Here is a 24,621-nt window from a genome sequence, read left to right as displayed (position 1 = left end):
AATTAAGTTTTTATAGGATATTTTTCCCAGAAAGTAATGCGTTTCCCCCCCCCCCCCCTTTTTTTTTTAATTTGTTGTTTTAATTTTCCAATTTTAATCTTTAAGGATGTTTTTGTTCTGTGTCAAAATGTTTTATCTGGAAAAATAAAGCCATAAATAAAGCCTTTTTTTTTGAGAATTTTTTAAGAACAGAATTAAGTTAACATAAGTATTTTTTTTTCTGGATTTTTTTTTGGGGGGGTTACTCAAAAATAAAGTCGTATATATATTTTCTTAAAGTTATCTAGGAGTTAAAAAAAAAAAGTTTGTCTTTTTGTTGCAAAGTTATTTTTCAGAACAAATTCAAGTTTGTAAAGGATGAAAAAAAGAGATGTTTTTCCCCTAAAATGAATGCTTTTTTTTTTTCAGAAAAAGTAAAGTTCTTTCCTCAAGATTTTTAATTCTTAAATCATTGATTAGATGATATTAAATAATATGTATTATTCACTGTTAAACTGATAAACTATCATTTAAATCATTTAAAATTATTATAATTTAATTGTATTTTTCAATTATTATTTTTTTTTTTTCCAGTTTTGAGTTCTCTGACACCATACACTGCTCGGATCTAAAATTATATCTTGCATTCACAGCACAAAATTGATCTTAACCACATCTTGTGTCTTGAAAAACTCACAAGCCAGGTCACTCGTTATCTCAAGGTGCCAGAGTGTCATGAAACTTGAGTTTAGAGGTCAGCCATGTAATTTCCCACCGATCAGAAGTTGCTTTTTCTCTAAAATATCTGTTTTTGGCTGATAGAACCGCAGCAGCCCGTTCCATTGGAGAGGATGGAGGAGACCACCAACAAAATCAGCCTGGCGCTGGAGATTCAAGAGGAGACCACGTCCAGGACCAAACCTGGTACTAGTACATTGACCATTTAACTAGTTATTTGCCATTGCTGGTGGGCAATAGATTCCGATCCATTTTGACTTTCATATGCGAGTCACATAATTTACTCATTTGTTTCCAATTGTCCACTTAATTTCCAATGGGGGAAAAAAATGAACCAAAATACAAGTACCGTAATTTTCGGACTATAAGCCGCTACTTTTTTTCCCTCATTTTGAATACGGCTACTTATTTGTTGATTTATTTGTATCAATGGCTTACACTTTTTTAGACGGCGGTGTCATAAGACCATCATAATTATGACATCTCACTGTCATGGGCAATGAATGAATGCTTATGACAGATGCCATTAAGTGTCATCTGGCAAATTTTGTCACTAACTCCATTTATGTCCAGTTCAGGTCTTTCACATTAATTTAAAAGTGAGATATTTGTTAAATACATTGTTAAAAAGTTAAAAAATGTTTTTAAAAAGACATGTTTTTTTTTACTTTTTTTCTCTCCCCAATGTATAATTAAAAAAAAAAAAAGTGTATATATATATATATATATATATATATATTAGGGCTGTCAAATGATTAAAATTTTTAATCGAGTTAATTACAGCTTAAAAATTAATTAATCGTAATTAATCGCAATTAATCGCAATTCAAACCATCTCTAAAATATGCCATATTTTTCTGTAAATTATATATATATTCTGTAAAATAATTTGTTGTAATGGAAAGATAAGACACAAGATGGATAAATACATTCAACATACGGTACATAAGGACTGTAGTGGGCATTTCACTCTACTGTCATTTGAATCTGTCTGTGCTGTCCTCACTTTGAAGCGTCTACTTTTTCCAAAGCTAGACAGCTAGTGAACGACACCTTAATAATCAGACTTCTTCCTTTTTCATCTGATTTATTAATAAAATGGCCTCAAACCACTGTCCTCTTTAGACCGAAGTGAAACTACAAAAAAAAGTACAAAAACGTCAGCTTAGCACGCTATACAGGTTCACTAAACATAAACAAAAAGCGTCTCATACAAAAAATATAACATTTCGCTCACTAACATAATATGTACATTCTTTACAACAACCATACTTACGGACAAATCTTGTCCAAGGATCATATAAGCACAACATTACAACGTAGGCGTCAGCCCGAGACGTCGTGCAGCCATATTGAACTGGCAAGAAAGCAATAAACCATGTCGCAAAGCGACCACAAGAGTTCGCTGTTAGACAGCACAAAAAACCTTGCTGTAAAACTTACCAAAAGGCAGAATACTGTCTGAGCGGGACATGTGCGTTAATTGCGTCAAATATTTTAACGTGATTAATTTAAAAAATTAATTACCGCGCGTTAACGCGATAATTTTGACAGCCCTAATATATATATATACAGTGGTACCTCTACATACGAAGTTAATCCGTTGCAGGACCTTGTTTGTAAGTCGAAATGGTCGTATGTCGAGCAGGATTTTCCCATAGGAATACATTATAATTCCATTAATTCGTTCCACAGCCCAAAAACCTTCACTAAATCCTTAAGAAATACTGCTGGTACTATTACAAATGGCAATTACACATAGCAAAACAAATAAATTATAAATCAAAATCGGAATAATAATAATAATAATAATAATTCCTGTATTAATGTAACGAATCGGGTTCTAATGTGGCGGACGTTTTTTGCTGACCCTGAACGCACCGCAGGGCTCACGTGCCAGAGACAGACCGGTGAGCTTGAGTTTCACTTTCACTTTGAATGTTTTCTTGAGAACGCGTCAATTGCGGCAGACAGAAGGTGTTTTTGTTTTGAATAAGTTGTGAAATAAATGATAAAAACGTGGCGAAGTTGGCGATTTCTCTGGAGATGTTACCACAATAAGAATTGTCAGCTTAACTTATAAAGACTGGCGAACGATGGTCGGAGTAGGACCGTGGAGATGTATTGTTGAGCCATTTCACGGATGCTCACCCTACGCTCATATTTTTCTGTCATTTGCATCTTCATTTAGAAGGTAAGCGTCAACTTTTTCCTTATTTCACCACCTGTACCAACCTTTTCTGAAACCAGTGTTGATTTGTCACACAAGAAAATCCGCCGTGCATTCGTCTGCGGTGCTGCCATTGTCGTCGTATTTCGAGCATGTCGTCGGATGTAGAAACAAATGGCGAGTCAAATTTTACGTCGGATGTCGAAAAGTTCGTGTGTCGAAGCGATCGTATGTAGAGGTACCACTGTATATTTTAATAAATGTTTTTAAGCACTTCAAATATAATAATTTTTAAACAAGAATAAAGTACGGTAGTAGAAAAATGCTTGGCTTTATTAAATGCTTCATTGAGTGAGTCCACTCAAATACGCTCATGCTGCTCACTTACAATGAGTTGCCACAGCAACTGTTTAACAAGTTAAACGATGATTGACGCATGCGGCGCTTTGAAGTTCATGTCTCTGGCTAGATCAAACCCAGACATCTGTCAATCATCGTTGACTTTTAAAAGCAACTCCCATGCACAGCCTGACGAACAAAGAGCAGGGAGGAAGGGAGAGCGGGAGTACGCGATCAGCTCGGGACAGCTCATCTGTATTTTTTTTTTTCATCGGAAAAAATGCGATAAACTGAGGGCACGAAGTTTGAAGCGCGAAGAAGCAAGGGATCTCTGTATTAGTGTATATGTGTAAGAACACACAACAAAACAATAAAAACTGCCAAAACCACGAAAAATGGAAAAACCATGGAAGACTCGATGTTTTAGTCTTTATAAGGGAATCATTGACTGCCATTGACGGCGCTATTTTGATGGTTATTCACCCCTTCCGGTCAAAATGGATCGGACGTCTATCGCCGTCAATGGCACTGAAACATTATCAAATGCAATTTTTGTTGTTGTTTCAGAGTCGTCCCAGGACTGCCTGAGTGTGCCCTGTCTGAACGGCGGCACGTGCACAAACAGCAGTAGCAGCGACTCGCACGTCTGTGACTGCGCCGACGGTTTCAAAGGCAATCGCTGTCAACTGTGTATGTACTGTTTGACGGATTGCTTAACATTTCTTGACAACTAAATACAGTATAAAAAAAAAAGGAGTAAGTTGTAGTTTCACAAGTAAAAATTGATAGCTGATGGTAGCTTTGCATATAATGCAAAAGCTTTTTACAGGGTATCTGCAGGGTCTTAAAAAGTCAGAAAAAGTCTTAAATACAGTAATTTGAATTTGAGGCCTTAAAATGTCTAAAATTCTCTTAAAATCTCAATAAAGGTCTAAATTCAATTTAGAAAAAGTCTTCAATCCAATAATTTGAATTTAAGGCCTTAAAATGTCTAAAATTCTCCTAAAATCTCAATAAAGGTCTAAATTCAATTTAGAAAAGTCTTTAAAATCCATTGACATTACTATTTCACTACTACTAGTTGTACTTCCGTCTCAATTGTATCACAGTGGGAAAGAACTGCGAATAAATTCATATACGTTGAATGTAATTCTGGGCCTCCAATTTTCCTTTAAATCTTTTGAAAGTTTTTTGCCAGTATCGATGTGAAATGGGTCTTAAGTTTGATCTATTATGGTCTTTAAAACGTCTTTTAAAGTCTTAAATTGGCTTATTGAATCGTGCAGAGACCCAGTTTTAAAGAAAAAGTAGTACACGTGTACATTTTGTTTTCAACAAGCAAAATTTCCAACAAGATTGAAGTAATATTTTCCAAGCTAAAAGCATTAATTGGTTAGGGTTAAGATTTTAGGGCTGCAGTTATCGATTATTTTAGTTCGAATAATTGAGTAATTGGAGAAGGAACATAAGAATTAAATTACAGTACCTGAGCTGAGCCTCAAACGGTATAAAATAAATAAATAAATGAGGATTTAAGTCCAACAAAAGAACAATTGGCTAATTTACATAGCAAAAGTCAGCTAGCTTAAATGCTATAAAATGCTAACATTTTTTTGTTTTAACAATGCTCTTCACAAATGGTTCAAACACGCATTCCCACAAAAAAAAGGCTAGATATACCTATAAAATAAATTACAAATGCATTAAAAAAACATTAGCTCAAACAAAAATGTAACGTATGTTGGTCTTTACAGGGAGCAGCTAGATTCAGCCATGTGAAACGAGTTGTCATATTCACTGTTGCCACTAGAGGGTTGTGTATCTAGCCAAATCAATCAAACTAAATGCAAACACTTTCAAAACAAACCATTACAACGCCATTATAATAAAACGACTACTCGAAGCAGCAAAATCTAATCCGAATCTTTTTTTCTAATCGAATTAAGCGAGTTAATCGATTAATCGTTGCATCTATACAAGTTTTTCAATATATTTTTTTTTGTCCAGCATGCCAGCGAGTGGCTCACCCGTGCACTCGCCTCTATTCGGAGACCAAGAGCATGCCTGTGTGGGAGGGTGACGTCTGCCACTACGTGTAAGTACGCAACGCCGTTTTAAAAAAAAAAAAAAAAAAGGACAATAAGGTAAAGACCAACACAAATCAAGTTAGAATCTTGTAAATGAAATCTCTACAGGGTGACCCAAAAAAAAGTTTACACTGCCATAATACAACTTAAATGCCATGTTTATTCAGCTTAGAATTAGAATTTAATCACAAATGATACATTATTGTAAAGAACATGTACAGTACACTCTATTTTTCAATGTGTCCTCCCTTAAGTCTCACAACAGCCTCCAGGCGCCTGCGGAATGCTTGACAGGTCTTCTTTATGTAGGATGCTGTCATCTTTTCCCAAGATCTAACAATGGACCTCTCCAAGGCTGCCACAGAAGTTTGTGGCTTCTTACAGGCACTGTCCTCCACAGTTGCCCATATGCTATAATCCAGGGGATTGAGATCTGGACTCTGGGGTGGCCACATATCACCTTGTCAATCAACTTTTTGGTCCGCACAGATCGGGTTTTCCAGACCCAGGTTTTCGTGAGGCTGTTCCAGCATCTTTCAGCTTCTTCTTAACTTTGTAGACTGCACATCTGGATATTCTCAGATTTGCTGCAATCTCAGTAGGTGTCAGACCGGCACGCAGCAATTCAGGTACAGCTAAAGTTTTCTTCATTTTCAGCAGAAGCACAGGAATTGTAGAGACTAGAGATTACCAGCTGCATTGAGTGACCTCAATGAATCACTTAAGCATGACAACCTATTTAGATATGTTTCAATGGCTTTTAAACAAGCAGTCAACTGAGTGTAAACTTTTTTTTGGGTCACCCTATATTATGCACTGCCTACGGTACGTATGTTAATATGCGTAGTAGTGATTGTGCATACATTCTTAAGAAAATAATGTCATATATTGTTGTGTAAAAAAAATAATGTGGGGTTGGAGGACTGTTTAGTCGTAGTATTTTTCCAAGAAAAAAGCAGTTCAAGAATGATGTCATACATAAAAATGTCACAGGTTTTGCTTGAAAGTTTTTCTTTGTGATACTTTTTTAAATCAAAATAAATGAAGTTCTAAAACCTTTTAAAACCTTTTTTCCCCTAAAAACAAAATAAAAAACAAACCAAAAAAATTCTTATTTTTGAAGAATAAAAGTTGTAATTACGCAATATTTGAGAAAAAAATTTCTTATTTTGTGCAATGCCGTAGTGGAACAAAATTATCCCAAAAAATAGATGAACAAATTAAGACCAAGACTTCATAAAAGTAATTTTAGAAGGATAACTCTTATTTTATCAATAAAAGGCTAACTTTTACATTTTAAAATAAGCATTAGTGTTAAAAATAGTGTTTTTCCATATAACAGTAATTTTCGGATTATAAACCGCAACTTTTCCCCCTCATTTTGGTCCAGTGCGGCTTTTTTGTTGATAGATTTGGGTTAATAGATAACGCTTTATTTGAAAGTGGCGCCATAAGACTGTCAAAAGACCGTCATAGTTATGCCATAACACTATCATGGGCATTTGTCATTAAGTGTAATCTGTCAAATTATGGTACTAACTCCATTTATGTCCAGCTCGGATCTTTTACATCCATTCAGAAGTGAGATAATTTGCTGGATGACATAAAATAACATCTGTTATAAGCATTCATTAATGCTCACGACTGTGTCATGTCATAATTATGATTGTCTTATGACAGTCTTATGGCACCATTGTCAAATAAAGTGTTACCAAATACGATAACTAGCAACTAATAAAACAACTGCAACAGTAACTGGATAAATAATTAGCACAGAACAGAATGGTGATTGTTATTTACATCTGTAGCTCCGCAATGCATGCTAAGGGGCATGTTGGATGACAGCACTTTTTACACCAGGTGGCAGCAGAGGTTGACTATCCCCCCCAAGGAGCAGTGATGGCCAAATGAAGTTTCTTGAAGCAATGAAACTTTGCAGCTAATTGGTTCAAAGCTTCATGGTGGTTCATCTGATCTTCTAACAGTCGTATGATGCTGCTGTCAAATTAAGTGTTACTGATTCATATCTTTTGGTGTAACTATCCCATAATACAGCAGACAGCTGTGGCTTATAGTCCAGTGCGGCTTCTCTATGATCAAATGTCGTTTTCGTGTCAAATTTGGCGGATGACGGCTTATAGTCAGGTGTGCCTTACAGTCCGGAAATTACGGTAAATTTTTCATTCTATTTTTTTTTTTATTCATTTTATTCCTTCTACCTGTTTTAATCGTTTTTGTTTTAACTGTCTTGGTGATTTAATGTAATTTTTATGTATCATTCTGTTTGCGTTTTGGGATTTTTATGTGATATAAAGACCTTTGACTTACCTTGTGTTGAACTTTTATTTTTTTTTGGGGTGTGACCGAAAATTCGGCGCTGAAAACTTTCGGCCGAAAATAGCTAAAATTGCGTTTTCGGTAAAAGACGAAAAATTACCACCGAATAGTGTGAAGAACCGTCGTACTTCTGTGATGACCTCAACAAAACAAGGCGAGAAGCAACACTTCTGGCTCACAGCCATCATGTCCGCTGTTTGGAAGTATTTTGAGGTCTCAGATAAATAAATGAATTATTAAATGAAGGAAAACAAGTGTTTCCAATATTCAAAATATTTTAAAAAATAAATAAATAAATAAAGGAGAACAAGTGTTTCCAATACTTAAAATATTTTACAAAAAAAAAAAAAAATTCAGGAAGACAGCTTTTTTTTTTTTTAATCATAGTAGTCCCGTAACATTACAATATTTTTTAAAGGAAAATAAGCTGTAATTTTACATAAACTGCTTTTTTATTTATTTGTTCATTTTAATTTTCTAACCCTGACCAACTATTATATATATTGTTATATACTTCGACTTGCCCAAATTTATCTTTGGGTGGTTACAAAATATTTTAGGGAAAAAAAAACAATTTTAATCCAGAAAAAGGATGCTTTTTTTTTCTCAAGATTTTTTTTTTAATCAGTCGTCCCTTACCCTTACAATATTTTTTTTTGAGGAAAAGAAGCAGTAATTTTATATAACTTGATTTTTTTTAATATATATTTTCATTTTTCCAATAGTCCTTTGCTCCTTTTTTGTCATTGCAGATACAAAAGAACGTACAAAGTACAGCAAGACGTTTGCTACCAAGAAGTTTGCGAACCAACGCTCCACAACAAAAGTCAGGGTGAGTTCAGATTGCAATAATAGAGTCGATTAAAAACCATGTCTAATTGTCTGTTTCTTGACGACCTCCGACAGTAACCGTCAGAAGAACAAGCACACAGCAGTGAAGATTTATGTGCTTTCACCCCCCCCCAAAACTCTAATCCAATCCCACCCAAAATGGGAAGAAGGGAAACGTCCACGTTTGTGTTTATAATGTACTTGAAGTGGCTGCTTGTAAAGTGTAATGCGATGAGGACACGCTGCGCGGTTTCAAGATGCAGGACTCCTACAATTTCCTCGCCACTCACAGGAACTCATCTCTTTTCTTCTGATGTTGGCGCAAGATTTCCTTTGTAAAATATCTTTTATTGTTATTATTTTTATGTATTAGCAGGCATCGCTGCTCTTTATGCTGTAAATAGTGTTCATAGGTCATTTTTGTAGGTGAATATTTTAATAATAAAAATGTTAAAATATCCTTTGGGACTGCGTCTTATATTTTTTTGTAGGAAAGAGAGTCATTTTTATGTTCATTTAGAAGCAAAAAAAAAAAAAACATGGTGACAGAATTTAAAAATAAATCAAAAGCAGACAAGTTAAACTTATCTGGAAATCCATATATCCACTCAACAAGAGGATAAGATGTGTATTTCTTAGTTTTTATATTCTTTCAACGCAATGGTGTACGCTGTAAAAACTAAACTTGAAATTTCAAGTCAACAAATTTCAATTGTCTTCCAAGTTTTACCGGGGAAATATGAAAAGATCATGGGTTGAAACACAATATTTTAAGTAAACTTAAGTAGTTTGAACGCAACATCATAACTGGATCAGTGGTGGATCAAACGTGAACAGCTAGCGTGATAAGTATAAACAGGACTAGGGCTGCAGCTATCGATTATTTTAGTAGTCGATTAATCGATCAACTAGTAAGTATGAATAATCGAGTAATCTGATTAGGAACATTTAATGCTTTGCAGGATAAATTTTAGGAGATGTAAAGCAAAGGCTTACTAAGATTTCAAAAGCGCATTAAATGCGACTACAAAATAAAATCCCTGTTTCTTCAAACTATACAGAATTGCACTCTCATTTAAAAATAAATTAAAATACCTGAGGTTAGTCTGAAACGATATAGAAAAAAGAATACATAAGGATCTACGTACAACAAAGGAACAATTGTCTAACTTGCATAGCAAAAGTCCACTATCTTAAATGCTATAAAATGCTAGTGTTTTTTTTTTTTTTTTACAATGCTCTTCACAAATCATTCAAACACATATTCCCACAAAAAATAAACAGCTAAATATACCTAGAAACTGAATTACGAATGCATTATTCATATTAGCTCAAACAAACACTTACCTTATGCTGGTCTTAACAGGGAGCAGTCACTAGAGGGCAGTGTATCCATCCAAATCAAAATTAAATGCAAACACTTTCAAAACAAACCATTAGAAAGCCACTTGAATAAAATGAATACTCGAAGCTGCAATATTTCATTAGAATCTTTTTTCTAATTAAATTACTTGAGTTACCAGTAATCGATTAATCATTGCAGCACTAAACAGGATCCTCCGAGTGGATCGTCCGAAAGGCGGGCGCTAGTGGATATATATTTGCGGGCCCGTCAAGAGGGTCGTGTAATGTGTGTGTGTGTGTGTGTGTGTGTGTGTGTGTGTGGAGCAAGTGCAACAGCAATTTTATTTGCGGGCCCCCCCAGACTACCGGACTAGCGGGGGGTGCTAGCAGAGATACTTTAAAACTGGGGATGTCCTGATCGCATGTTTTTGCATCCGAGTCACCTGATTTTGAGAATCTGCCAATACAGAGCCCCGATCCGATTTTGTGTTGTTTTTTTTTTTAAACAAAAGTTGCAAACCTGTCACAGTACTGTACTGTTTACAGTACTTCCTCTCCCACTTTTTCTGGGAGTATTTTATTTCTGGATCATTTTGTTAATTTTTAGGCATTAAAAAAATAATTAAAAACCCGATCCTTTTCACTCGATTCCAATCCTCTGAAAAATGGCACAATCGGACCAATTTCCCGTCATGTGAATGGATCAGGGATATGCCTACTTAAGACACAATATTACAGCTACCTGCATCATCTTACCTTTCTGTTTGACTGTCTCCTCACCCAACCACGCCCACTTTACAATACATCTTCAAACCAGGGCACACAGTGGCCTGGTCCCGGTTGCGGTCGCACCCAAGCACCTCCCTAAGTTCCGCCCCTGAACTGGATTGTTTTTTTTGTTTATAGGGTGCCATTTGGTTCCACAGTATAAATTGAACTGTATTTTCACTAAAGTTGGACAAATACTCTTGAACTTGTCGTGTATTCCGGGACAGTCGCCTCAAGTCTATTGTTTTAATATAATTTAGTAAATTTACTTCTGGTAAAAGGTTGTTATGGAATTTAGATTTTTCCCCAGTGTGCTTCATTCAAATTCAGTCTATAAAATAAGAAAATATAAGTAGAAATGAATTCCAAAATAATTATGATTTTATTGTTCTGGATAAACTATCTTTAATCGTGTTGTTTTTAAATTAAAATACATTGTTATAAAAAAAAGTTTTCTGTTTGTCCCTAGCGTCACTGTCTACTCTGTTGTGTTAGTGTCCCTTTAAGAAAATTCTCCATTTAAAAATGACTTCACTCTTCTGCGATAACATCACACTAGTGGCGGGAAATTCATCTGTGGTAAGCATATTTATTTTTTATGCAATGAAAACTTAAAAATCTGATTTAACAGTTTTAGGAGGTACGTTCAATGTGGTCGATCATAACGTGTCCACTCTGTTAAAGCCAAAGGTGGGTAGTAACGCGTTACATGTTAGTTACATTTCCTCGAGTAACATTTTGAGAAAAATGTACATCTAAGAGTAGTTTTACTAAGCCATAAATTTTACTTGAGTAGATTTGTGAAGAAAAAACACTACTCTTACTCTGATACTTCGGGCTACAGAAGAGTCGTTACATTTTTGCTCTTTATTCCTCATATTAGATTTTTTGTTGTTGTTGCCAGCGATGCCAAGAGTAGCTCTACAAATTTCATCGCAACAATAATCACGACTCCATTATACCAATCAGACGTAAGCTAGCCGTTCTATGATCAGGCCAGCCTGTTCAATCATGTGGCGTCTTTAAAGCATCGGTAAAAAATGAAATATTTGACAGAGCTCTCTCCAAGTCTTGATTTGGTACCGATTGACCAAGGAAAACTGGAGACATGATCCTTTTAATTTCATAATAGTAACTATGAAGGAACTATTCGGTATTCAAACTATAAACCATTTTCTCCACTAGAGGGCACTGATGCGCTTTGGACGAATAACGCGTCGTTTCTGTCATTTTTTTCTCTCGCCGAAATTCAATATTTATTTTTTTTGTATTTCCTTGGCTTAATGTGTTTATGTAATGGGTTAGTGTACAGTATCATTGTAACAACAGTTCATAAAGATAACTTTGTGCCGAGAAAAAAAATTAAATTTGTAAGCAATTATTTACAATGTTACTCATTACATCAGTATTCTTTTCACCAAATACTCTTGTACTTGTACTTGAGTACATTTTTTCAATGACTACTTTTACTTTTGTAATATTATTTTTAAGTAACACTACTCTAACATGAGTACAATTTTTGGCGACTCTACCCACCTCTGGTAATGTTAAGTATGAAATACATTAACTGAATAATTTCAAAAGGTTTATTTCTTTATAGAATTCTCATCAAGTATCCAAAGTCATGTTAGCTATTATGCTAGCAAAGCTAGGCTGAGGGCAAACTTTAGCTGAAAATGTCACCTCTGTTGGCGTCAACTCTGTTACGTCCAAATGGCACCTTATTAAAAAGAATGGCCCAACTAAGTGGAGTGCATTTGTGTTTGGTATTTAGAATTCACAAATTAGCATGACCTAATTAACTCATTTGCTCCCAAAAACGTATAAATACGTTCTATTTTTAATCGTTTCAGTTTCCCAAAGACGTATTTATACGTCTTTTACGTTTTGTTTTCAAAAGAGACATATCTGGGTTCTGATTCAATTTAGCTCCAAAGCACAAAGCTGAAAATCCATTTTAAAGCAATAAAACTGGCCACTGGAGGGCAGTAGCGCACTTGGTAAGACCCGCAACCCTATTCAATGGCAACGAACGGCCAAGCCGCAAAGCCGGGGCGCCGGCGGAAGACGACCGAATGGATGCCAGGCGGCGGACGACCGAGCAGAACAACCGGTAGGATGCCCGGGATACGAGGCGCTGGACGATCGAGCAGAAGGACCGGGACCACTAGATGCCGTTGAGTCCGTGCTGCACGCGAGCAGAGCCCGCATAGACTAAAAAAATTCATCTTTTTGAGACAGACTGCAATGAGGGAAAAGTGTAACTGGCTGTCACGGCCACAATAGCGTCATCTTTCAGTTAGTTATGTGTAAATACATTGTTCGCTAGCAAAAGCTCTATCTGTCTCATTGTTTCTGTTATTTTGTAAAGGGAAAACATTATTCAGATGTTTGGGATGTGACAAAAGCCTAACCCTAAAAAATAGCTCTGTTAAAGTCAAAGCAATGTTTGAAACGTATGCTTTCACAAAAAGCTCAATTTCTCCGTTTTTTTCATCAGAAATTGGAAAATTGCTCTATTTTCTAATGCTGATTTCTAAAGATTGGAAAAAGATATGAACTTACTTTTTTTCTGCTGAAAGAAGAGAGTCTAATCTTTCTTTTGGTGGGTTCCATGTTTACATAGCAATAGAACAGAATTTTCTGTGGGCCTTGCAAAATCAGTCAAAATCCAGTAAAACGGCCGGGAGCGAAGGGCCTTGCTTCGGTGAAAATGGCTGGGCGTGAATGAGTTAAAGTTCTTACAGAAGAGGCAAACTGGTATATTTTGACCCACTTTATCCACCGTAGTTTTCTTTCCCAGAGCATCATAGATATCATATTTAAGGTTAGACTTTTGTGTCACGAGACTTCGGCGGGCTTTATTGCAAGGGACAGTGAATGGTTTTCTCCACTAAAATAAACCTCACAACTCGCTGAATTTTGACAGATTTACAAAACATTTGGGGCAAAGGACGCCTGTCAACGTTCACATCTCAGAGCGAACCAGAAATCTAATCTGAAACGTATGATGTTTATACTCAACGCATCCGCGAGCTCGGCGCGTTCCAATTACGTCACACATCAACCACGCCTTTCCGCGCGTCGTCCGCATGCGTTCAGATATTCGCACCGAGTACTAGCGAAGGTTTCGAAAGGATTGACTTTTCCGCGCGGAAAAACATGGCGGACGAGCTTTTACTGGAAGAGGTTCGCAAGTACAGACATTTGTACGACTCGGATCATTCATCTTACCGGGATTACAGACTAAATAAAAATTCTTGGAGGAAAATTGCACTCAAACTTGGGAGGAACGAGGACACGCTGAGGAAGTGTTGGAAGAATTTAAGAGATCGCTATGTTAAAGCAACAAAGGTTGCCAAAAGGAAGCGTGGTGATCAAGGAGCGAGGAATATGCCGGCGATACTGAAAGAAATGGACTGGTTATCACCTTTCATAAAACGGAGAGAAAAACCGGACATGGTAAATGCATTTTTTTGTTGTTGTTAATGTAGAAAAACAAACCACTTCTGCAAAATGAGTACCTTATTCGCTGAACGCAAATGGATTATAAACTGAAATTAGCTACGACTGTGTAAACACTGTAGCGTCCGAAAGAACGACGCCGAACCGCCGCCAGTGTTTCTGGAGTTTCATTAGTAACTCTGCATAGAACAAGTTTATTGTTGGTATTAGCCAACGCCAAAACAACTACAAGTTATCAAGCTAACCGCTAATACAGGCGAATCGTTAGCACTTCCTTGTTTGCGCCAGCCGTGCGGTGCGTTTAGGAACAACACGGAAAATACACTGGTACATAGTTCAGCAAGTAGGTTAATTTGTAATCCGCGGTTTTTAATTTTTTTTCCCCGCGTACCTTTGATTGAACCTTCATATGGCAATAATTTAAGTCACTTGCTGCCACTGATGGCACTAGTCGTCCAATGCATTTTGACCTAGAGAAGCTATAGAAGAAGTCTGACATCCGGGCATTAATGACGTCACCAGCCACAACAAAGCGTCGCCATATTGAAAACGTGGCAAAAGACGAGTCACAAGCAGTAGCTCTATTGTGTATTGTAATACAAACGCGTTGAACTTTCGTCTTATTTGCGGTCTTTTTTCCGTCGGAATGACTAAAAGTTGCTGTGTTGCGGGTTGTCACACAAGGAAGAGGTTGGAGTCGCATTTGAAGTTCTTTATTCTTCCTCGTGAGAAGAAAAGGACAAGCAAATGGCTGAAAGCAATTAAATGAGGAACAGTAAAAGATCGTTCCGTGGACTATTCTCGCCTGTGGGAACCTAAATCCAAGCACATTTACGTTTGCAGCCGACATTTTATAACTGGTGAGTAAACTTTAATTTTTGCCCCAATTAGCTGCTAGGATTAAATAGACTAGGCAGTGGTTATTATTAACGTAACTGGCAACTCGCAAAGCGTTGTTTTTCTTTTGCGTGAACTGCTGTGATTAGTCAATCGGTATATTATTGGCCTGGTGGGAATTGGTCATTTTGCCGTGACGTGCCGGTTACGGCAGAAATAATCACTTCGTATATACTACCAATTTTCTCAGTTCCACACAGTACATATTCCACGTAATTGATAACGGTCAACTTACTGGGTAACTTTATGAGGTAGTTGTAGATGTTTCCGAACTCCACTGCAGGCCATTCCTTTGTTTATCCAGCTATCGGCTGCGACTTTGTATGGGCAGCTTTGTAAGCCAATAAATGCTAATTTGAAATTGTATCGCCTTCTCGCTTTTGTCAGCAGTGACTCGTGATAATAGTAATCCGTGTTTAAGACGTTTTTATGAAAAAATATTTAAAACACACCTGAAATATATAAATTTCAGACGTTTGTCTACGGAATGTTTTGCTGTGCACGCCCCCTTCGCAAAATGGCGACACGTTGCTAAGCAAGGTAACGTCATCGTGACATCGCGCCGACTTCCTCCATACGTTTTTTTATATATGGCGGAAAACACTCAGGTGACTTGAAGTTTCGCTCTGAGACCCCCATTTTGACCAAATTTCAAAATTGTCCTGTATGCATGTGTGATACATCATTGGAAAGCTTAAAATCTCTATTTCCTGGGGGAAAAAAATATGACCAGGAGGGCATTTTAAAAAAATGATTTTTTAAAAAACTCCAATACCCTAACTGGAGGCGAGAGCACGCGACAGCAGAATTAAGGACGCCATGATTTCAACCAGGGGTCGCGTTAACCGAATATTTTCCGTCGTTGACCGGTTTTTTAAAACGGTGACGGAAAAAACTGAAGTCTATCTGTCATTTTGACAGGTTGCAATTCAGACCACAGACCACAGGGTGGCGATTTAGCATATTAATTAGCTATTGTCTCTCTTGATGCATGACGTCGTTGGCCTTACTCGGAAAAATGTCAAGGCAACTGAGCGTCCGAACTAAGGCTACGTTAATACTACAGGTCTTAATGCACGAATCCGATTTTTTCGTGTTTTTCCGACTCGAGTGAGGCATTAACTTGACGGTCTGAACGTGACAAGTCACATAGAACGGGACCATTTCAAATCCGATCTGGGTCACTTTCGTATGTGGTCTAAATCCGATCTGGGCCACATTTTTCCAGACTGTCGAGGCGGTCTGTACTGTCCAGTCCCGCAAATCGGATTTAATGCAGCAATTACGTCATCAAAAACCGAGAGACGGTACGGTAGCGATGCAGCAGTGCGTTATTAGCGCCTAGCTTGCCTTGAACACGACTTTTTAGGAATGGTCGGACTTGACAACAGTCATAAAAAATAAAAATAGGTTTGAGTATAAGCCTGAGAATGATCTGTTTTCTCTCTGCTCCATATAAGCAATATTTCAACATTGCTTACACGGCCGAGAGTCGGAGCAAACTGCCCGTATGTGTGTGTGACATGCACGAACAGTGCGTGCATGCTATCGATCCATATACTTTGAATATAAGCCTAAACGGCGATTATATATGCCTGTTATTTGTGTCCTCTTTTTAACAGCAACAAGCGTATGGCTACGTTCATACTACAGGTCTTAATGCACGAATCCGATTTTTTGTCATATCTGGTTTTTTGGCGTGCCCGTTCAGACTGCCTTTGTCCATTTAGACCATTCAAGTATTACGCATACGCCCGACATAAGTCCGACATGCGCTGAGCAAGACGACCCGCATGCGCAGAAGCATCAAAACAAATGACCATACAATCACACATGCTGCCTGTCTTCCGTCATTCCAAGGATGTCATATTTTGCTTATTAAAAAGAGGACACAAATAACAGGCATAAATAATCCCTGTACAGGTTTATATTCAAAGTATATGGATCGATAGCATGCACGCACTGTTCGTGCATGTCACACACACATACGAGCAGTTTGTCCCGACTCTCGGCCGTGTAAGCAATGTTGAAATATTGCTTATATGGAGCAGAGAGAAAACCGATCATTCGCAGGCTTATCCTCAACCCCTTTTTTTAATGACTTGTCAAGTCTGACCCTTCCTAAAAAGCCGTGTTCAAGGCAAGCTAGGCGCTAATAACGCACAGCTGCTTGATGTGTGATGGCGCGGTGTGGATTCTCTGTTACGCTTGCTCGGACAGAATATTAATTAAAGATGAATGAAAACTAAATACTATTGAATAAAAAGCGGCATGGAAAATGAATGAATGAATGTCATTATTAACGTTTTAAAAATTTAAGTGACGGGTAAAAATAGATTATGACCGGATTTTTATGACTCTGTCAGTCAAAATGACAGACAACGAAAAAGTCTAGCGCAACCTCTGATTTCAACGAGATATTATCGTGTACTTACCTTGTTTTGATCCAAAAACTCCATGTAGCATGTATCATCGAGTGTCAAGACACAGCTGTGACTGGCCACAGCCGGATTTTGGGGGGATTTTATGGGTAAAACATGGTCATATAACAAGGGTCGTGATGCAGAAATCGCAGACATCAAGGAGTGGTCGAGATGTTCTTTTTCATTTATTTACCCTTTTAAACGTTTTTTTTTTTTTTCAATTTTTCTTTGTTTGGTTCGATTATTTCTCATCTAACATGTTGGGGGAAATGCGATAGTAACAAAAAAAAATACAATTAATCGATAGTAAGAGGTAAATATCCGTGACTTTTTTCCTGATGCCATTTTTTTCATTGTGACGTAATTTGTTTAAAAGTTTAAAATATGCGAGTGAATACATTTTTAATGTCTTTTTTTTTTTTTTTTTTAACGAAATATTAAACATCAGTTAATGATTGTAAGCTAAAAATGACAGACATTTTGATTCATAAAGATAATTGTTTCACTTCTTTTCATGGCTGGGTTGAAACAAAAGTGGTTGCGCGACGTCTGTAAATGGGGGTTTCCAGGGTAAAGGGGACAAAATAAAAAATAGCTTGGGGCTTAATGCGCAATGAATCTGCTATGGCAGCATATAGAAATATTGTTCCATCAAACACAATAGTTCTTTTGGCTTGAAATACAGCAGTTTATTTTTAAGAGGAGTGCAAGAGAACAAACTTCTTTTTCAGTCTTATCTGTGTTTTCTGCCATATACTGTAATTCCATGCACATTTTTAACCTAGCTTGTATACATTTTGAGAAATGTTGGTTTATCTACTATATGCATTTTCTATGTATCAATGGAAACGTTTGATTCTTATAAACTGCGGCTGTACAGAATAAATTGGTGTTTTGTTTGGGGTTTTTTGTGTAAGCCTTGATCCTTTACATTTGGCGTGTCCAAATTCTGGCCTGTGGGCTATTTGCGGCCTACCATCCATATTTTGTAGCCAGATAATAGCGTACCGCACGCAACGCGTCACTTTTGCTCATTAATACTCATGACGTTATCAAGTGTTGCTAGGGGGGGTCAAGCTCACGTTTGTCCCTGATGCTGGATGAATGTGAATAGTGTACGAACGAGATGTTTACTGAGCTAAACCTACCAATTCTGTCTGAAAATTATGTCCCTGGTGCCAAATTCACTGCTAAAGATGTGGAAGAACATACAAATGTTCAGTTAAAGAGATGGCTTGAGTGTCGAGGGCTGAAAAAGAGCCGAACTTATCCAGAGGTAGCTTTTTTATCGACACTTTTTTCTTGAGTGCATTGCCTAACACCACTGACAATGACATTGTCATGTTTCAACCATATGCCCTGTCTTTCTTATATTTTATAACCTCTGGATGTCTTGCGTCTCTGACCGTTCTTGGGGGTAATTTATATTGCTATTTTTGTGTAGCGATCGCAAGTGCTACTCAGTGACAGCCAACGAACACTTTTAATTTTTTCATTGATAACAAATCTTAATTCTATTAATTTTTTTACGCTTCCCGTAGGCCTGTCGCGATAACAAATTTTAGTGTGCGATAATTTATTTCATAAATTATTGCGATATGCGATATTATTGCACCTCCCCAATTTAAAAAAAAAAATAAAAAATACAATAACACTGTGAGAATACAGTATATATATTAATATATATTAATAGATCATGTACACCCATTTAAACGCAATAAATGTTTACTCTTAAATTCAAAAATACTTTTTAGGAAAAGACAACAATATCAATACTGCACAGAAACACAGAAGAAATAAAATGTGTTTTTTAAGAAAAATAAAATTCCACTTAATAATTTAAGCATCTAGGCAAATGAAAACGTTTCCCCTCATAGCTTCTGCTATGGCATTTCATGTGTAATACAGTGGTACCTCTACATACGGAGTTAATTCGTTCCAGGAGCTTGTTTGTAAGTCGAAATGGTCGTATGTCAAGCAGGATTTTCCCTTAAGAATACATTATAATTCCAATAATTCGTTCCACAGCCCAAAAACCCACATTACATCCTAAATAAATACTGCTGTTACTATTGAAAATAGCAATTACAAAGAGCAAAATAAATAAAATATGAATAAAAATCAGAATAACAATAATATAATAATAGCAATAATAACAATAATACAGTACAGCACCTGTAATTATGTAACGAATCGGCTTCTAATAAGGCGGACTTTTTTTTTGTATACCTGAACGCACCGCCTAATGTGGCAGACTTTTTTTAGTGTACCTGAACGCACCGCGGGGTTGACGGTGAGCATGAGAGCGCTATTTTACTTTCTGTTTCGATCCTGGCGTCAACAGCAGTGGACACTCGGAGAGTTGATGGAATAAATGATTTGAAACCTGACGAAGCTGGCGATTTCTTATGCGATGTTACCGCAATAAGAACTGTCACCTTAACTTATAAACACTGGCGAACGGAGGGGGACCGCCGGCCGTGATCGGCATTCTACGACCCAGTTCATGGATGCACACTTATATTTTGCTATCATTAACGTCTTCATTTCAATGGTAAGCGTCACCTTTTCTTTTTTTTTCTCCACCTGCACTAAACTTAAACTGCACTAAACTAAAAACAGAACTAAAATGCATTTTGCGTAGTTGGTAACAAGGAAGCCAAACTTTTAACAGCACGTCAGCCGCACGCGCGCACGCAGGTTCACGCGAGGCGATAAATCGCAGCGGAAAAATTATCGCCTTCATTTTTATTTACCGTGCGATAAATGGAATTATTGCATATTGCGACAGGCTTAGCTTCCCGCTCACTAAGGTTGTTTCTTTACAACAGAAAAGGTAAAGCTGTTAAATCTAGTGCCTACCTGTAGGCATGGACAGGCTTACTACAAAAGACCAAGGCTAATGTATTTAAATATCCGTATTTTAGAAAAATAAGCCTACATGACTGTTGTGATGTGAGGCCATATAATATGTACATACAAACACAACAAATTCTGAATTCTCAATCCTCAATAACTAAATAAAAAAGTTTGCTCATCAATATCACAATTGATATGTGAGTCAACGCACGGCAAAACACCACGCTAATAAATTAATTAAAAATATCAAAATGGCTTACCCATTCAGGGCAGGCTGATCAGGATTGTCATCTGTGGGAGCATGGCCCCCGACTAAGTGTTTACTGCATATGAAGGTGAATGGCTTCACTTTGCTGGCGTTAAACTGGTCTTTTGGACGTCCGCACAAGTTGATCCATTGTCCAGTTTTTCCTCTGAGTTTTTGGCTTCAGAAAACGTATAAAGAAAAACATCCTTCATATGTGGACAGTCGTAATGTGTCGAGTCGTTTCTACAAGTTCCATAGCAGCAGTGTTTAATCGGCATGTTCTTTTTTGAAAGATCACTGGCAAAAAACAAGCAGTACTAGCTAGCATGGGTTGTATGCGAGCGCGCTTCTATGTTGACCCTCTTTCGGTTTACGATGTTGACGTCACGTAGCCTTGCGATCTAAAAATTTAATTCGTGCGGTACGCTATTGAAAACAGCCACGGATGAGTAAAACCTAGTGTTGCACCGATACCATTGTATGACTCCTGATTTCGATAACGAGTTGTGTGGTATCAGCTGGCACCGATACTGTACCAATACCATGTTTTTGAAACATTTTTTTCTTTGAATACAAAATTACTGCATACTCATTTGAATGTGAAGTCATTGCTATCATGGCTTGGTTAGACACTGCTTAAATCATTGGCTGCCATTGATGGCGCTAGACGTCCAATCTGTTTGAAGTGGGAAGGTGACATTAAATGAATTTCCTACCTCCCTCTCACTTCAAACGGACTGGACGTCTAAAAGTGATAAACTATCATCTAGAGAAGGGTGACAAGCACTTTTTTTTTTTTTTAAACACAGCGGTGTGCGTAGCTGGCGGCCATCTTGGGTAGGTCGACCAGCGGTTGAAAACTTGATCTCTAAAAGTACATATTGCCGGCCGATACTGACGACTTCATTTTAGTGCCTTATTGGTACCAATAGACTAACACGAGACACCAGGGGTTGGGAACCATTTTGGCTGAGAGAGCCAGGAACACCACATATTTTAAAATGTAATTCCGTGAGAGCTATATGTTTAAGTCTGAAAATACAAGTAATGTGTGCATTTTATGTCATTTCAACATTTTTATAGTACAATAACTCTCTGAATTCTTTTTAAATAACATTGTTATGCTATTGCTAATGATGAGTATTTCTTACCATTAATGCGACTTCTGGTGCTGCATGGTTTTGCTCATGGCTTTGTCGTCTGTTTGATACTTTGTGAGGTTAAGCTTCATGCAGGCACGAATCCTCTGTTTTTCCCCTCCATCCACGGAGTACCATCAGTGCACACCGAAACAAATTTATCCATTGGGAGATTTTTTTCTTTAGCAAACTAGGTGAAGGACTTGAATAAATCCTCCCCTCTTGTTATCCCTTTCATAGTCAAAACCTTGCAATCACACTGAACCGGGATAAATTTCTTACGTCTGTTGACTCATCCATAGAAAGGGGGAAAAAAACGGTGCCACATTTATGTCCTTCACTTGCGTTGACTCAATTTGATTTGACATCATGATGGTACGATCGTGAACAGTTCTTGCCGACGGAGGCATTTGTTTTATCCGTTTAATTATCTAGTCTTTATCCGAAAAGTCGTCAAAAACTTTCCACAAAGGCAAATTCCTCTGTCCATTCCTGCTGAAAAGTACGTTACTCCTCGTCTTTTTTTCTTTAGGCCATCTTCTCAAAAGGGTTTCTAAAATTAGCTGACAGCGCGGAAAACGAAACTGAAAACAAGGGAAGTTTACTTCCTGGTCTCGCGCACATCGGCCGCTATTTTCCACAGCAAAATACGGCAACCCCACTTGAACAGTGTCTCTGCCTCATCTGCGTTGCCTATGCGATTCATAGATAGATAGATAGATAGATACAACTACATGTATGTGTGCCACTTTCCTGCTAAAATTACTGTGAACCGGCTTTCTAGTCGCCGGTGACCGTTGCCGTTTCGCACAATGCGCAAAGGAGTATATCTTTTTTTTTATTATTATTTTTTTTATTACAATAAAGATTTGTCTGCAAGCCAGATGCAGCCGTCAAAAGAGCCAGATCTCGTTCGCGAGCCATAGGTTTCCCGACCCCTGCTAAATACTAATGAAAATCCAAGGTTCTTATTGGAATAAATAGAAAATCAATGTGGGTCAAGTCTAGGTTTGATAAATGCCACTGTATGGTGTTTTAGTAATTTTAGAAAGCTACTTTTAGATGTGAAGCACATTGTGTTTCCTTGTACTGTATATGAAATAAAGTGCTGCTTTGCTATATTTTTACAGCCTGCTGCAGAGGAGTTAGATGTAGAACATTTAGAAAGCTTCCAGCTACCCCTCTCGCCCTCCCTTGCATCATCACCATCATCATGCAGTTCGGAAATCTCTTTCACCATGTGCAATTCCCCATCACCCAGCAAAGGTATTTGTACTTTGCTATGGAGTCACTAAAATGTATTTTTAATAGGGGTGTAACGGTACACAAAAATCTCCGTTCGGTACGTACCTCGGTTTTGAGGTCACGGTTCGGTTCATTTTCGGTACAGTAAGAAAACAAAATGCAAAATATAAATTTTCAACAATAGGAACATTAGCCTATACAAAGCTAGAATTCTGCTCAAAAAGTAGTGGGTATTTAAAGATAATCCAACAACAATTTGCCTTTCAGACTCCTTGTATTGGTCAGCTTTCTTTCTGAAAGAAAGAAGAAAAAAGAAGTCCTGTGCTAAAGAGAAAAGCAATCCCAATGACAAAGATTTTAACATGTATTTTACAAATAAAATGCCTCAATGAATCATTTTTTCTTCTTCTTATGAACGGTTTTCAAAAGCTTTATTGGTGGATTTTCTCAAGTTAAAGTGCCACACAGAAATTAATAAATTTAATTGTGTAAGCAGGATCTGTGTATTATTATTATTATTTAATTACAGGTGTTTTAGCTCATTTCAATTTATTTTATTTAAATGGCCTATTATTTGTGTTATCATGTGTTTATATTTTGCAAATGTGATGTAGCATTCATTTATATTGTATATTTAATGTTGTATAACTTTAGTTCCTATGTGAATATTAGTTCCTACTTGTTTTGTAGTTGTAGGAGGGTTTTGTATTGAACACCGTGTTGGTTATTATTATAGCAGAGAAGACGGCAGTAAATCAGCAAAGACAAGTCAACTGTGCCCCAATCTACCATTCAAGAGATCTGATGGACTCAAAAATTGGGTTACGATTACATGTTAGTTTGAAAATCGACCGCATCCACCGTATTTTTACACGAGTGACTTCCGGTCTGCCCGATCCTAGCTACCGGTAGTCGTATTGACGCAGGAGGGTCGCGTCTCGCGTCAAATAATAAACTCTGCCGTTCTTTTCGCGTGTGTCGTGTTGAGCTGCTGCTGGGATGCGCGGCCGCACTGCGACTGGTGTGCATTGGCTGATTGACTTTAACGCCCGCGTTTCACTGCGTTCTCGCGGCGGCCACGTTGTCGCGCTGTTGACGTTTCTGGGTTATACTGTCCTACCGTGTTGGTCCTCATAGTAGAGAAGACGGAGTAAATATAATCTACACAAAGAAACTGTAACCCGATCGACTCACAGCCTCGAAAAGTAAGGGTTACATTACGTCAAACTCGTTCGGTACGCCTCCGTTCCGAACCGAGCACCACGTACCGAAACGATTCAATACAAATACATGTACCGTTACACCCTTAATTTTTAAGTTATAACGCCACAAATGTTATGTACAGAACGCACCAGTACCAAAGACACCTTAGGCCCGGAACCGAAGAGGACGATGTTGACAGAAGATGTTATACTTCAGAGGTTGGAGAGGATTGACAAGGAAAGAAAATCCCGCAACGAAAATGCGGATGTAAGATTTGGCTTTGTCATTGCTGACATGCTGGCAACATTAACACCAAGGAAAAAAGAGGCTGTGAAATTCAAAATCTATCAGCTACTGTATGAGGCTAGAGAGTCAGCTATTGAATTTTAGTAGGGCTGAGTGATATGACTGTATATAGTTTTGCTTCGGAAGAGCTGGTTGAAGTGGCTGGGGAGAGGGAAATCTGGAGGAGAATGGCTTTGAGTACTGTATTTTTTGTTAAACAAAAACTTGCGTGTTTTGTACATCACTGTATGACATTTCAAATAAA

At 37.5% G+C, this 24,621-nt stretch overlaps 2 protein-coding genes across 2 annotated transcripts in view; both read left to right on the top strand.

Moving 5' to 3' along the window:
* The window catches only part of sned1 (sushi, nidogen and EGF-like domains 1), a 102,657-nt gene extending 93,753 nt beyond the window's left edge, over positions 1-8,904 (top strand). Inside the window, exons 26-30 of the mRNA XM_057840908.1 lie at positions 802-903; positions 3,794-3,916; positions 5,234-5,321; positions 8,403-8,482; positions 8,557-8,904. Of these exons, the coding sequence (XP_057696891.1) occupies positions 802-903; positions 3,794-3,916; positions 5,234-5,321; positions 8,403-8,482; positions 8,557-8,588 (425 nt within the window). The 3' untranslated portion in view covers positions 8,589-8,904. The remainder of the gene's footprint in view (positions 1-801; positions 904-3,793; positions 3,917-5,233; positions 5,322-8,402; positions 8,483-8,556) is intronic.
* A 4,577-nt stretch (positions 8,905-13,481) lies between these two features.
* Positions 13,482-24,621, top strand: LOC130919311 (transcription factor Adf-1-like). The gene is made up of 3 exons (XM_057841892.1): positions 13,482-14,055; positions 22,754-22,889; positions 24,214-24,621. Exons 1-3 carry the CDS (start codon positions 13,756-13,758, stop codon positions 24,459-24,461), a joined length of 684 nt encoding a protein of 227 aa, XP_057697875.1. The 5' UTR covers positions 13,482-13,755; the 3' UTR covers positions 24,462-24,621.

Source organism: Corythoichthys intestinalis, chromosome 7, assembly GCF_030265065.1.
Source record: "Corythoichthys intestinalis isolate RoL2023-P3 chromosome 7, ASM3026506v1, whole genome shotgun sequence".
Lineage (NCBI taxonomy): Eukaryota > Metazoa > Chordata > Actinopteri > Syngnathiformes > Syngnathidae > Corythoichthys > Corythoichthys intestinalis.
The sequence above is the reverse complement of the archived record's forward strand: the minus strand, read 5'-3'. Positions and strand labels throughout refer to the sequence as shown.